This window comes from Rana temporaria, chromosome 4 (assembly GCF_905171775.1).
Source record: "Rana temporaria chromosome 4, aRanTem1.1, whole genome shotgun sequence".
NCBI classification, from domain to species: domain Eukaryota; kingdom Metazoa; phylum Chordata; class Amphibia; order Anura; family Ranidae; genus Rana; species Rana temporaria.
The window spans coordinates 113,783,034-113,799,300 of record NC_053492.1 but is presented as its reverse complement, the minus strand read 5'-3'; the positions used below and the strand labels follow the sequence as shown (position 1 = coordinate 113,799,300).

At 43.2% G+C, this 16,267-nt stretch overlaps 1 protein-coding gene across 1 annotated transcript in view; it reads right to left on the bottom strand.

The window, feature by feature from the left end:
- The window catches only part of DNER (delta/notch like EGF repeat containing), a 253,110-nt gene that overhangs the window by 26,340 nt on the left and 210,503 nt on the right, over positions 1-16,267 (bottom strand). Inside the window, 1 exon segment of the mRNA XM_040348827.1 lies at positions 2,555-2,677. Coding sequence (XP_040204761.1) covers positions 2,555-2,677 — 123 coding nt within the window.

Sequence of the window (16,267 nt, the reverse complement as noted above, 5' to 3'; positions counted from 1 at the left end):
TCGGTAAAGAGCCTCCGGCGGAGACTCTTTACCACGTGATCAGCCGTGTCCAATGACGGCTGATCACGATGTAAACAGGAAGAGCAGTTGATGGCTCTTCCTCACTCGCGCCTAACAGACGCGAGTAGAGGAGAGCCGATCGGCGGCTCTCCTGACAGGGGGGGTTCGCGCTGATTGTTTATCAGCGCAGCCCCCCCTCGGATCGCCACACTGGACCACCAGGGATGCCCACCCTGGACCACCAGGGTGGAAAAAAAAAAAAAAAAAGCCTGCAAAAAAAAAAAAAAAGCATTAAAAAAAAATAAAAAAGACGCCAATCAGTGCCCACAAATGGGCACTGACTGGCAACCTGAGAAAATCAGTGCTGCCCCACAGTGTCCATCAGTGCCACCCCAGTGTCCATCAGTGCCACCCCACAGTGTCCATCAGTGCCACCCCACAGTGCCCATCCATGCCCAGTGCCCACCTATCAGTGCCTATCTGTGCCACCCATAAGTATCCATCAGTGCCACCCATAAGTGCCGCCCATGAGTGCCCATCTGTGCCGCCTATGAGTGCCCAGTGCCGCCCATGAGTGCCCATCAGTGCCACCTATGTGTGCCCATCAGTGCCCCCTATGTGTGCCCATCAGTGCCACCTATGTGTGCCCATCAGTGTCGCCTATGTGTGCCCATCAGTGCCGCCTATGAGTGCCCATCAGTGCCGCATACCAGCGCCGCCAATCAGTGCCACCTCATCTGTGCCCGTTAGTACTACCTCATCGATGTCCATCAGTGCCATCTCATCGGTGCCCATCAGTGCCGCCATATCAGTGCCCGTAATTGAAATAGAAAAACTTATTTACAAAAAAATTAACAGAAAAAAATAAAAACGTAATTTTTTTTCAAAATTTTCAGTCTTTTTTTAGTTGTTGCGCAAAAAAAAAAAAATCGCAGAGGTGATCAAATACCACCAAAAGAAAGCTCTATTTGAACGTAACCTACGCCCATCCCCATTCACGTACGACTTACGTAAACGACGTAAAATACGATGCTGTTCCAACGTTTCCGACATCCATACGTTAACATGACTTACACCTGCTTATGAGGGGTAAAGTTACGCCGGTCGTACGCCTTACGTTAACAGCGTATATTAATACGCCGGGCGCAAGTACGTTCGTGAATCAGCGTATCTAGCTAATTTACATATTCGACGCGGAGATATACGGAAGCGCCCATAGCGGCCAGCGGAAATATGCACCCAAGATACGACGGCGTAGGAGACTTACGTCAGTCGTATCTTGGACGAATTCAAGCGTAACTGATTCTAAGAATCAGGCGCATAGATACGACGGCGCTCATTCGGACATACGACGGCGTATCAGTAGATACGCCGTCGTAAGTCCTTTGTGAATCTGGCCCAATGTATTTTAATCCTTATGCTGCTAGCCTCAGTAAATAGATAGGAAGGTATATTATATTTACTTGTTTTAAACTGTTCTTTTTCTACATTTCTTCAATTGCATTCTTGTTTCTGGCCTAGACCAAAATGATGTCATACATCCCAGGAGTCTTCATGTTCATTTTTTTTCTCTTTCTTTCACCACTCCTGCCTGAGTAGGCTTAGTGTACCTGGACAGGCCTCTCTCACTGACCTGGCAGCCAGAGTAGGACTCGGAACTTAGGGAAAAGTCTCTGCCACAGACCCTCCTTAGGATTGAATTAGCAGAGATAATCCTCCTTGATAGAATTTGCGCCTGGATCTCCTTCAGGTAGTTTGCAGTTAGGTTACCGACTGATAGGTGACCAATGTCCAGCCTCTCAGTTTCGGTTATCTTGATCCCCGGTGAATTGTCGAGACCCCATTGGATCGCCAGCCTCTCTTGGTTCTCCGCAGGTGCACTCCCCACCGAACAGCTTTCTTTCAAAGGAACAACGCCTAAGGGTGGGTGCCACACTGGAAGAAGACCCAGACCAATGGCGTCTGTCTCATAAATACCCTCCCCCAGCATGCACAGCGAGGAAAACCCTCCCTGATAGGCTGCTGGGGAAGAGCACCCAAACCTCAACTCCACTGCTGCCACCTGTCGTCCTGGGGTGGAATCAACACCCCAGAAGCGACAGAATTAGCCCACAGCACAGCCAAGCTGAGACAATGACCCAATTTTAAACAAATCAGACTGGTCAGAGCTACTTAACTCTCAGACCCCTTCTAAATTTAAACTAGCACCGTTTCTTAGAAGTAATCAGGTGCTACACATGCATATAAAAAAAACGCATGTTCAAACACAAAACGCACCTGAAAACCACATCAACCTCATAGATGTGAACCTAGCCTAACAAAGTCAAACTAATCCGAGGATTACACAAGAGAGGCTTTTCCAAATGATAATGAAATATGGATATAAGCAGGCATTTTAGGCAAAACTATTACTTGCAAAATTGTAACTGGAATTCCAGGAAAGACCTAACTAAAGTTAAAAATTCTACACCAATGCTGATTAACCTGTGTAAGAAAGATGTAAAAAGAAACAGGTGATGCAGGAGGCCCCTGTTGATTAGGAGTCATACTTTACCTTCATATTCAGGTGGACATACACACTGATATTCATTAACCAGGTCCTTACAAGTTGCTCCATTCTGACATGGGGCTGACAGACACTCGTTGTATTCCTCCTCACAGTACAGGCCATGGTATCCTAGAAAAAGGAGGACATTCAAATTAAAATTCCATATTTTTTGGATATTAATATGTTTTTATATCAGAACAAAGCATAACACACAACGGACTAAAGGCCAGTTCACACCACATGCAGTCCAGTGCTTTTATTTTTTGGCATCAAAAACACATGGAAAGCAGGTTATATGGTTTACAGTGGCATAGTTCACACCAATGCCGTCAGTTCCAGAGCTTTCCAGTTCCTGGAAAAAAAAGTAGAACATGCTGCATTTTACCTGTACTGTACTGGAACATGGTAAAACGCATCAAAAACGCATTGGTGGGTTAGGGGTCCCCACAACTTGGGAAATTTTATCAAGGGGTCACAGCACTAGAAAGGTTGAGAACCACTGCTCTAGAGGGACAGGGGGTTACACAGTGACCGATCCATGCCTGTCCATGTGCTCTGTGTTGCATCACAAATGTAGGAGTGCTAATGTAATGGAAACACAGCACGATAAACTTTCTGTGAATGCTCTGCCTGTTTGTGTCTGTGTCAGATCTCATTACGGTATAGCTCTCACCTGTAGAACACTAGATTAAGAGAATGTGGGGTATGTCGTTTCTTCACAGGAAATGTTAGTTCTCTCACTACAAACAAATGTCATAGATGAACCTGTGTAGTGCCATGCCACATGCCTCATGTTTCAACACAAACAGAAACCTCTGACTCTTGAATGTGAATATTTACTCTTCTTTACACTGTGGATACAGGGCAACAAAGGACGCCATGAAACTACATGATCAATGCACATCTTGTGCAGGTGTAGGTAGGAAGGTTTACAATGCCTTTAAAGGGTAACTCCACTTTCGTGGGAAAAAAAGCAAATAAACAAAAAATAATATAGCATATACAATTAAAACACAAGTCTTGTAATTGAATGTTATAAAAAATTACTGTTTCTTTTCAATCTGCAGCTCTGTATTTTTCTGTGGAATGCAATGCAATATGGCAACCTGGAGGTGTTCTGTACACAAAAAGTGTACAGAATGCCCTCCTGATATGTAATTTCCAGCTTGTGTGATTGGCTCACTGATTTTCCCAGAAGTCTACATTAAGATACAGGTCAGATTTTAGGCATCCGCTGCAACAAAAATTACATTTTTGCTAAGATACTCCCAATATGAAATCACACCAGCCTCATCTGGAGTATGATATCCAATTCTGGGCACCAGTCCTCAGGAAGGATGTGCTGGAAATTGAGCGAGTACAGAGAAGGGCAACAAAGCTAATAAAGGGTCTGGAGGATATTAGTTATGAAGACAGGTTGCGAACAGTGAACGTATTCTCTCTGGAGAAGAGATGCTTTAGAGGGGATATGATTTCAAATTACAAATACCGTACTGGAAACCCCACAATATGGATAAAACTTTTTTGCGGAAGGGAGCTTAACAAGACACGTCGCACTCATTAAAATTTGAAGAAAAGAGGTTTAACCTTAAACTGCATAGAGGGTTCTTTACTGTAAGAGCGGCAAGGATGCGGAATTCCCTTTCACAGGCGGTGGTTTCAGCGGGGGGCATCGATAGTTTCAAAAACTATTAGATAAGCACCTGAACCACCACAACATACATGGATATACAATGTAATGTATAATACAATACAATGTAATACTGACATATAATCATACACACAGGTTGGACTTGATGGACTTTCTGTCTTTTTTCAACCTCACCTACTATGTAACAAAGGGATGCAGGCCCTGCGATTATCAGAGCCTTGCAGGTGCAGCAGCTGATTCATAATGATAAATTAACTCCCATTAGAATTACTTTTACACATGGGCACAGACAAACACAGGGATTTCTTCAGAAGAACAAAAGGTAGGACCTTGCAACAAAGTTTGTTAAAACTGTTTTTTTTTTTAACAAAAGTGGAGTTACACTTTAAGTGAAAATATACTCCTCTTTATTACCGTATTTATCGGCGTATACCGCACACTTTTTTGCCCTGAAAATCAGGGCAAAATCGTGGGTGCGCGATATACGCCGATACCCGCTTTCCCGCGCCGAGTTTGAACACTGCGCCGGCATATACCGAGCGCAGTACACTCGTGTATAGTCGGGCAGGCTCAGCTCCTCTCGCGCTCATGTCCTGGACGTACAGGACGTGAGCGCGAGAGTAGCCGAGCCTGCCCGACTATACACGAGTGTACTGCGCTCGGAATATGCCGGCGCAGTATTCAAACTCGGCGCGGGAAAGCGGGGATCGAGCGGGGAGGATGCCGCAGAAGGACGCTGGACCCGACAAAGAGGACACCCGTAGCCGCAGAAGGACGTCGGACCCGACGAAGAGGACACCCGTAGCCGCAGACGGACGCTGGACCCGACGAGGCCGCCGATGGACGCCGCGCAAGACACCAAAACTTTAAGTATTAAAAAAGTTTTTTTACAGGAATGTCGGGTCCACTTTAGGGGTGCGCGCTATACGCCGGAGCGCGCAATACCCCGATAAATACGGTATGTGTTTTTATTTGGTAGAGAAAATTATTATTTATCATTATTTTCAAACCCGAGACAACGGGGCAAATAGCACTTTCAGAAAGAGGTCAGCAATGGTGGTTCTTTCAATGCAGGTTTCCTTCCTGTTTGGGGTACCTACATTTTCTACATATAATATGAAAATATATCCCATGGCCACTAGATGGAACAAACCCTATAAATTCCCTTGCTTTCATACTGCATCTGTACCAGAGACAGAACCGTAAGCAAGGTCTCTGAAAGCACAAAAGATAGACCTGATATTGTATGCTTTTTGTCTGAAAATGGCAGCTTTCACAATGCATATCGGTCACACTTCTTTGACCGATAAAGTAGCAGCCCGGCTATGTGACCACTGAATGTTAATTTTGGGGTCCTGCTTCTTACAAGGTTGAGCCCCCAGAATGCAAGCAAGCTTTTCTACTAATCCATCCTGCTTAACATTCTTCTCATGAGCAAATCTGCAAACCAGCACAAAGACTGTGACCCAGCGTGGGTGCTAAGCGAGCAACCTTTCTTACCAAAGGGCTGTATGAGGGAGCCACAAAACACAATCGCTAGCAACAGCAGGGGTTAAATGACGAGAACACTGGACGGAAATGTTGAATACTGGCAAGAACAATCCATTAATGATAGAGTCGTTTCTGAAAGGTTACATTGGAAAGTGAAGGTACAATGTCACATTAGAACAGCGTCTCCGAGCTACAATTATGTGATTACATGTGACATCATCTCTTCGACTATACAACTCCCTCTCTTCAATTGCTGCTGCTGTAATATCAGGAATGTGGCCTGTATTTCTACTGACATCAGATTATCATGTTTGTCATTTTGTACAAATTATTATTCAGATAATATTATTTGCATAATAGAAAGCAGGCAACTCAGTCATCAAAACAGATCACACCTTCTGATTTTGGCTGGGCCACGTACACTAACACAAGATAAAAGAGAAGTCCATCTTTCTGACCATCTTGCACCCATATTTAGCCACAATCCAGATCAGCATAGTTATGTCACAACCAGGGGCGGACTGACCATTCGGGCTCTCAGGCACTGCCCGAGGGCCCCATGCCACTAGGTGGCCCCATCAGGGTTGCCAGCCTCAGTAAAATTAGGGACAGTATGTGTGTGTGTATACTGTGTGGCCCCATAATCTCCTATTGCCCGGGGACCCCATGAGTTGTCAGTCCGCCCCTGGTTGCACCCCCCCTCCAAAGCCACCTTCTCTGCCCTGAATACTATGCTCAGCCGCTGAGCTCCTTTCCCATTACAGCACTCTATACTGTTCCTCCTCTGCAGGGCTGAAATCACATTTGTTTACAACACAGCCAGTCAGCCACGATCTGCACCGGGTGTATCTGCCTACTGCAACAACACTGCCGTTCTGACCAGAGAATTTCACAGGTGAGAAGGGCAACATAAAGCCAGAAACACCCTGTGAAGACTGACAGACTGTGTGTAAATGAATGTGATTTCAGCCCTGTGTAGTGTGGGAGCTGTATACAGCGCTGGGATGGTAAAAGAGCTCTGCCAAGTGACCTGCCAAGGGTCCCTGTTCTTTGATTCTCCAGCGGTGATCCCTGTACTTTGATTTTCCAGCGGTAATCCGCTAATGTGCTAATGTAAAGTGAAACTCTGGGAACTCAAAATTCTTAATCCACTTTCAGTATCTTGGTGTGCGGTGGATGTATCTGCATGCATAGTGGAAGTGGTGGGTGGTAATGGGGGGGATGCGGGGCAGGTCAACTTTTGCATCGGGGCCCACAAGCTTCAAGCTACGCCTCTGGCCATAGCCAATCACAACTCACTAGTAATCACAGCTGTTATGAATGTAACCTATTCACAATGATTATCATTGTAACAAAAATCAGTGTAAAAAAAAAAGAAAAGAGAAATCCCTAATCATCCCCCGAGAGTAGTACAGTGTTACAATGATAACACTGAATTACTCTGGTGAGAGTTTCTAAAAAAATAAAGACATGTAGCAGAATACATTTTGGCCTGACTTTTTTTTACTTTTTGTTGGATAGGTTTTTATAACAGAAAGTAAAAAATATAATTTGTTTTCCAAATTTTTGGTCTTTTTTCATTTATATCACAAGAAAAAAAAACACAGTGGTGATCAAATACTACCAAAAGAAAAAGCTCTGTTTGTGTGAAAAAAATTCTAAAAAACGAATTTGCGTACAGTGATGCATGACGACACAATTACCAGTTAAAGTAGCAGAGTGCTGAATAGCAAAAAATGGCCTACTCAAGAAGGGGGTAAAACCTTTCCGGAGCTGAGGTGGTAAAGCTCAAATATTGTGGACACAATAAATTTTTTTTCCCGGGGACATCTCATAAAATTTGTGACTGTCAGCTGAAGCTGGGGACATCTGGTCACCCTATTTAAACATCTCTCACTATCTCTAAAATTCATAAAAGCAACGGTATAATAACTGGGAAGGAACAGTATTTTTGAAACAATCTAGTGCTGATCATTTGTTATTACAGTAAGGTTATTTATTTATTTTCTATTTTTACTAAATTGATGGGATAGAATATTTCCATATATTGGGGTAGATTCAGGTAGAGAGCGCGTATTTGTGTACGGGCGTAACATATCCTATTTACGCTACGCCTCAGCAACTTTGACAGGCAAGTGCAGTATTCACAAAGCAAAGTTGCGGCGACGTAGCGTAAATAGGCCGGCGTAAGCTTGCCTAATTCAAATATGGAAGATGTGGGCGTGTTTTATGTTAATTTATTGTGACCCCACGTAAATGATGCTTTTTCCAAACGGCGCATGCGCCGTCCGTGAAAGTATCCCAGTGCGCATGCCCCAAATTAACCCGCATCGACGTGAACGTAAATGATGCACAGCCCTATTCACAAACGACGTAATCGACGGAAAATTTGACGCTGGCCCGACGTCCATACTTAACATTGGCTGCGCCTCAAATAGCAGGGGTAACTTTATGCAGGAAAAAGCCTTACGTAAACTGCGACGGCCGGGCGTACGTTCGTGGATAGGCGTATCTAGCTGATTTACATATTCTAGGTGTAAATCAGCGTACACGCCCCTAGCGGCCAGCGTAAATATGCTGTTAAGATACGTCAGCGTAGGAGACTAACGCTGGTCGTATCTTAGAGAAATTCTGGCGTATCTGATTCTTTGAATCAGGCGCCAAGATGCGACGCCTCACACTCAGAGATACGACGGCGTATCTGGAGATACGCCGTCGTATCTCCTACCTGAATCTGGCCCATTCTCTTTTTGTGTGTGTTATTTATAGTCAGGTAAATATTCAGTATACATAAAGAATTCAGAATTTTAATATTTGTAATACTGAATATACGTGTTCATATGTACCCTTTTGAGGCCAGTAGATGTACAGACCTGAATGGTAAGATTTGAGATTACACATTACATGACTCAAAGAAGGCATACATCTCCCTCTCCCCTAGTAAATAATGTGCCATCTAACAAATCAAAGTAATCAAAAACTGTTTTAGTTTTGCTTCTTTAAAAAGATGTATTTAATTAATTTTTAATATTCAAAGCACTTAGCGTTTCTGCCTGTGGCCATTTTGAGTAAGGGCAAATGATTCAGGTAGCATTTACTTCCAGGAATCGATAATTTTTTTACTCATTGCACATGGTCCCTGCAAAACAACTATTTCTAGACTATATCCCGTAATGACACAGCAATATAATACAGTAATCAGAACCAGGAGTGGGCAGGTTATGCTGACTCCTGATATGTTGGCTGCTGTGAGGCTAAGAGAGTATGCCTAAACACTTGTGAGGAAATCCACTATGGCTTCTAATTCATACTCCTTTTTCAGGCGTACTGCAAGTGTTTTTGTGCATTTATTAAAGGGTCACTAAAGGAAAAAAAATGTTTTGCTGAAATGACTGTTTATTGGGTATATAGACATAAAAGTTAACTGATTCCTTTTAAAAATGATTAAAAATTGAATTGAATCTATCATATAATGTGCCACTAGTTTCACTTTCGATTTTAAAGGTACATACATGAATTTCCGGGTGAGAGGTGAGTTGGGAAGACTCACAGAACAAAAACAAACAAATCCAGGGCAGTGTTTTGTTTTTAAAATGAATCCAATTGGTTCTGAGGAGTTTTAGACACACAGTAATGACAGCTTAGACCACCGTGAACATCTCCCAGTATGATGGTTATAAGGAAACAGGCAACCAGGAAGTGTGGAGATCACAGCAGAATTACAGCAACTTCAAAGCAAAAATGAACAATAAGGACATGAAACCAGTACTGCAGTAAGGTAAAGGAAGCTATTTAGCAAAAAAAAAGAAATTTCCTTTAGTGACCCTTTAAGCTTCTAGAGTTTATTTCCTGTGATGGTGGAGATGTGCAGTAACAACTAGGCCTCTATTAGCAATGGCGTAGCAACATCCTGGGAGCATACCAGTCAGGCATCAGGAGGTACGTAAATGGTCTACACCTATAGCAAGGACATTATTCCAAAGTCAGGGCTGCACGGTTTGTTTTTATCCATAGACGTTCCTTAAAAAAAAAAAAACATTTAGGAGATGGATCTCGTCCTGAACGCCTGCCAGCTGCTGATATACCACCCTCTGAAAAGGCACCCATCACGGTTTGCGTTTCAGAGGGTGGTAGACTGCCGCCAATGTCAAAGAGCACTTAGCGGTTGAGACAAACCATTTACCACTGACAGGGGTGCTTAAAATTATCAGTTTTTATTCATTCATGTAAAACCTTGATCCAAAAAGGAAAAAAAAAACTGTTACTGTAAATAATTGAAAAGTGATAGCTGGAGTTTGGCTTTAATTTATTAGTTAAGTTCATCTAAATCTGCTAGTGCATCTTAGACCCCTTTCACACTGGGGAGTTTTTCAGGCGCTTTTGGGCTAAAAAGCCCTTGAAAAACGTCTCCCCTGCAGTCTGTGTGATAGCTCGAGTGCTTTCACACTGAGGCCATGCGCTGGCAGGACGTTAAAAAAAAGTCCTGTAAGCAACATCTTTGGGGCGGTGAAGGAGCGGTGGAGGAGCAGTGTATACGCTCCTGCCCATTGAAATGAATGGGCATCGTTGCCGAAGCACCTGCAAAATGCTTTGGCAGCGGCGCTACACAGGCGCATTTATCTCCTTCATCGGGGGTTAAAACCCTGCTAGCAGCCGAATAGCGCCGCTAAAATGACTGTAAAGCGCCACTATAACTAGCAGCCTTTTACTGTCAACGCCCGCCCGCTCCAGTGTGAAAGCAGCCTAACACTACCCTCCCACCAGACTGACACATTTAGACTGCTGTTCAAAGGTGTCTCTATTGCTCCTCCATCCAGTGGAGACCCCCCTAAGAATTACTGGCCAGATCACCAGGTGAAAATAAAGGGGGGGGGGAACTTAAAGTGATATTAAACCCTAAAGCAAGCATTTATTATATTGCAGCTTACCAGTTCTTTTTTTTTTTTTTTTATATTTTTTATTAATTTTGGGAGCAGCTTACCAGTTCTTAGATGTGATGGCTGTATTAGTTTTCTTTTTTAGGCGTTTCTATATTTTCACCTGATGATTCAGCTAGTAAGTCTGTTTTTCAACAGAACAAGCTCTCCTGCATAAGTATCAGTTAGATTGTTAATGCAAACCATTTACCACTAGGGTGCTTCATACCTTCCAACTTTTTGAGCTTGGGAACGAGGGACACCTATTAGAAAAAGTATGTGGGCAAAGGGCCAGATTCACGTAGATGAGCGGCGGCGTAACGTATAGTAGCTACGTTACACCGCCGCAATTTTTCATTGCAAGTGCCTGATTCACCAAGCACTTGCGATGAAAACTTACGTCGGCGGCCCTAAAGCGCATGCTCTGTTTCCGAACTCCCGCCGTGCTTTGCGCGAAGTGACGTCATTTTTTCGAACGGCGACGCGCGTATCGTAATTCCGTATTCCCGGACGGCTTACGCAAACGACGTTATTTTTAAAATTTCTACGCGGGAACGACGGCCATACTTTATACAGCAATACGATTGCTGTGTAAAGTTAAGGCACCAAAAAAAAACGACTGAGGCCCCGTACACACGACCGAGGAACTCGACGTGCCAAACACATCGAGTTCCTCGTCGAGTTCAGTGTTGAAGCCGCCGAGGATCTCGTCGGGCCGACTTTTCCCATTGACTAACGAGAAAATAGAGAACATGTTCTCTTTTCGGCCCGACGAGTTCCTCGACGGGTTCCTCGCTGAAAAGTGTACACACGACCGGGTTTCTGGGCAGAATCCGGCTCCGACCGAGTTTCTCACTGAATTCTGTTGAGAAACTCGGTCGTGTGTACGGGGCCTAACTTTGCGATGGGAAACTAGACTAGCGGCGACGTAGCAAACGCGAAAAACCGCCGGGAATCGCCGTTACTCCTAATTTGCATACCCGACGCTGGTTTACGACGCAAACTCCCCCCAGCGGCGGGGATCTTAAGATCCGACAGTGTAAAACAATTACACCTGTCGGATCTTATGGCTATCTATGTGTAACTGATTCTATGAATCAGTCGCATAGATAGAAACAGGGATACGACGGCGTATCAGGAGAAACGCCGTCGTATCCCTTTTGTGAATCTGGCCCATAGTGTATCTAAATCTGCTAGTACATCTAACACACCCTCCACCCAGACTGACAATGCTGCTCTCCAAAGGTACCTTTTGTTCTCATTCATACAGCGTGGGAGCACTGTAATGCAGGAGGTGTGTTACTTGCCAGGTCACTAGTTGAAAACAGAGGGAGGAAAAGCCTAACAAAGAAAATGAATGCAGTTACCACATCTGCTGATTGGTAATCTGCAATATATAACATTTTTGGTTTTAGGTTTATTACCGCTCTAAATGATATTGTACTATTGTCACTGTGACATCTCTGTCCGCCTACAGTCTGTAATTAACTAAGAGTATTAACTATGATATTTATTTAGGTTATTCATTTTATCAGTAATTTACAATATGTGCCACGTTCCTCTTTTAAAGCAGAAATTCTGTCACCTCTATGGACTGATATGAGCAGAAATGTAATACTGTGTTATATATCAGTGCTGTATAAATAAATGAATATAGGATTTAGTGAATGACTGCTATAACTACTATAGGAACCCAGTATAACAGCTATTGTACTTCATCCACATACCTCCCAACTTTTTGAGATGGGAATGAGGGACACCTACCAGCAAAAGTATGCAGGCATAGGACACACCTCTTGCCACACCCCTTTAAAGGAGAATTGTACAAAAAAAATCAAGATTGGTTAAACCCACAAGTGCTTTTTTTTACCACTACTATTCCTTTATATTGGCTTTTGGAATTTACAAATGCAGCAATTTAGAAATCCGATGAAAGGTTTAGGGCTTGATAGATACAAAGTGTGTTTTATATACAACTCTATAGATCAGACCAAAATGAGGGACAGAGGGAAGTTGTTCCAAATCAGGGACAGTTGGGAGCTATGCATCCACTAATACAGGGATGTCCTATACTTTAAATGTAATGGCTTTTCCTTCAATATTGGAGACTCCCTCCTTTATATTTATATTGCTTTATAATAGCTTCTTCTCATTTTATGTTTTTTTCTCAGTGTTTATATGAATTCTCCCCATTGCCGTAAAATGTGCTCTTATTACATATAAAACTAATGATCCTGTCATAAATAAAATAAAAATCTGTCACTTTCTGAAGCCAACTGAGAATAAAAAGGTCATTCAAGGTCGTAGCGCCTTCCGCTGAAACCAAAAGACTATGGACTTATTCTGTTTGACGGTAAAATCAGACAGAAATCTTAATGCATCTGGCTTCCTGCTGGTCTGATCAAAACAGAATACTGGGCTTTGAGATCTTTGAAAAGTCCTTGATTTCACTGGCAAACTTCTCAGGTTGTCAGTTTAGGATTTCTTTCATGAAATACAAGCTGATGGTACAGCTGAAAAAATCAAATCTTTCTTGATTTGTTCAAAAATGTAAATGAGAAGTCAACGACCTCCCAACTTTCTGAGATGAGAACTAGGAAGCAACAAAAATGTACTCTTACTATGGCCCATCAACATTTGAAGCGTTTACAGACTTTTTGTATTTGTCATAGGTATTTACATAACACAAACACTTTATCTAGTGATTTATATTTTAGTCCCTGCCCCCAAGGAGCTTACAATATAAAATCCCTACCTAACAATGCAGGGCTGATTAAAGCCCTGTACACACGACCGGGATTCCCGACAGGAAACCCGAGAACCTGCTCGGTAAGTTTCCCCGTGTACACACGAGAGGTTCACTTTGGGAAAACTGCGGGGAGAGCTTTGGCCTGGAATCCTGGCCATGTGTATGCTCCCACGTAGTGTTTCCCCATAGGAAAAGCAGGTTCTCTATTTTCCCGCCGGGATTCCCGCAGTTTTCAAAAGCACTCTCGCATTTTTCCTGGCAGGAAAACCGGTCGTGTGCATAAGGCTAGACAAGAGTCAATTAACCTACCAGCATGTCTCTGGAGTGTGGGAGGAAATCCCACTTGACACGGAGAAGATGCAAACTCCATGCAGACAGAGCTCTAGCTGGAATTTTAAGAAGGGCATTTAGTGCTGCAAAGCAGAAGTGCTAACCACAATGGCCCAGATTCAAGAAGCAATTGCGCCTGTGTAACCATAGGTTGCATACTAACACCGATTCACAACGTTGCGCGAGCCCTGCGTATGCAATTTACGTAGTTTGCGTACGTCGGGTTTCGCGTAAGGTTGCACATCCTAATAGCACGCGTAGCCAATGCTAAAGGATACCCGTCGTTCCCGCGTCACGATATTTGAAATCTAGGTCGTTTCTGTAAGTGATTCGTGAATGGTGCTGGACGCCATTCACGTTCACTTTGAAGCAAATGACGTCCTTGTGACGTCATTTGCCGCAATGCACGTCGGGAAAGTTTCCCGACGGAGCATGCGCTCTACGCTCGGCGCGGGAGCGCGCCTAATTTAAATGATTCCCGCCCCCTACGGGATCATTTACATTATGCGCCCTTACGCAGGGCAAGTTTACACAGCGCACACGCAATTTACGGAGCTACTGCTCCGTGAATCGCGGGTAGCGCAGTAAATTTGCGGGGCGCAGGGCAAAAACGCTGCCCTGCGCCTCCGCAAATAAGGGGCAAATCTACCTGAATCCGGGCCAATGTCACCTAGCTGCCCAAGTTTAAATAAAGAATTTATACAGTTACACTGCCTACAAAAAAAAATGAAGACAGGAGCGATCAGTACAGATCTTTAAAAAAAAGAAGGGGCTGGTTAATGAAATATTTACCAGCCCCTTCCCCACTCCTGAAAAGAGAGGAGGGAAGCTGGCAACACTACAGGTGGGAGAAAGGAAGCAGGGGAATCAGTACCTCAGGGTGATTAGTACACCTGGCACACACTGTGCGCACGCCTATGACACACTGTGATGCTATAGATAAATCACTGACTCCCAGTGCATCACCTCCACCCTTTGTCTATTCGGCTGCCTAGATGAAGACAACATTTATACTAGGAGTAGATACATTGACAGCAAAGGCAATTTTTGTTTTACAACATATTTGACTGGAGTTCTTTTTGCCTGTAATAATAATTTCAATAGAATATCAGGGCACGTTTTCATTTTACTGCTTGGCATGTGTATGCTCCAATACTTTAGGCAGTAAACTGCCTACTCGTAGCACTTCACCTTTCACCCGAGCATTTTTCGAACTGCTCATCTTGTTTCATCTACGTTCAAAGTGGTCCTTGCATCTCTGCAGGTGCTGATTTTGCACTAGAGGACTTGGCTTCGTTTTGTGTTGAGCTGAACACGACAAGTAGCTTTAATAAGCTTGCAGTATATATAGTTGCCGACCAAATTGCTATTAGAAAAAGCATTTTTACTGAAGCTTAAATACCAGTATTACTGATTTAATATGTGAAATAATAGAGTAGTGTGCGTAGGAAGCACAACAAATATCACACTGCAACTTTTATTAATGGGACCTGGCTGCTTAGTCTCTACCCACGTACTGGATTTGTAATAAAAATCTACCTCAAAGCCTGTAGGAGTAGATCCAGATTTTTCATTTAAATGTTGTCGAAAAACAAATATCAGTTGCATATACGTTGGTTATATAATGATACTGCAACCTAGGGATTTGTAAATAGGATGCCTTAAAGGTTTCTGTTCTTGTACCATGAAAAGCATTTGGATATCACAAACCTTAATATTATAATGATGAAAATGAAAGATCAACTCTACCCAAACTATTGTTAAGGTTTTACTAAACCCAGCACCCTGTATTCACTGTAGCTGGTCTCCCATAGTACACAGAACATGGAAATTCAGTTATTTTAGTCATATAAACTGCTAAATAGTCATCAGTCGTATATAGCAGTCTTGTGACTTCTTTCAGTGTCTGGTTAAAGCTTGTAGGAGGAGTTTTCATTCTCCCCTGATTCTCCTATGAGGCTGCAGGACCCCTGACCCTCTGTTTGGACAGTGCTGACTGGCCCTGTGCTGATCACATGCACTCTCCCAAGAAAAAAACAACTACTCTCTAGCAATACACCAAACTGAGCATGCGGAGATTGTCCCATATCCTCTGTTCCATCAGCAGATGGATTGGGGACAATGGAAGAAGGGAATGATCAGAGAAGACAGGATCAAAAAGCCTTTTTACACAGTGCAGAGGATTAATCCCTTAGGTTTCACAGTGCATAGGAAGCATTAGGGTGAAAAAACACAAACCTTTACAACCCCTTTAAGTCAATGAAAAAATGTTTATGAAAAAGAAAACACGGCAAGTAAGCATTTAAAATACTTGACTTTTCAATTTAAGAGCATGAGAGGAACTGTCATTAATATGACTAGCTGAAAACAAAAATAAAAATGTATTGGAAGTAAAATACTTGACGTCTCTGTACTTTTACCTGCAATTTTTAAAGTTGATGACCATGGGCCAGATTCACAAAAGAGATACAATGGCGTATCTCCTGATACGCCGTCGTATCTCTGTTTGAGGGCCATTCTAACTATGCGACTGATTCATAGAATCAGTTACGCATAGCTAGCCCTAAGATCCGACAGGTGTA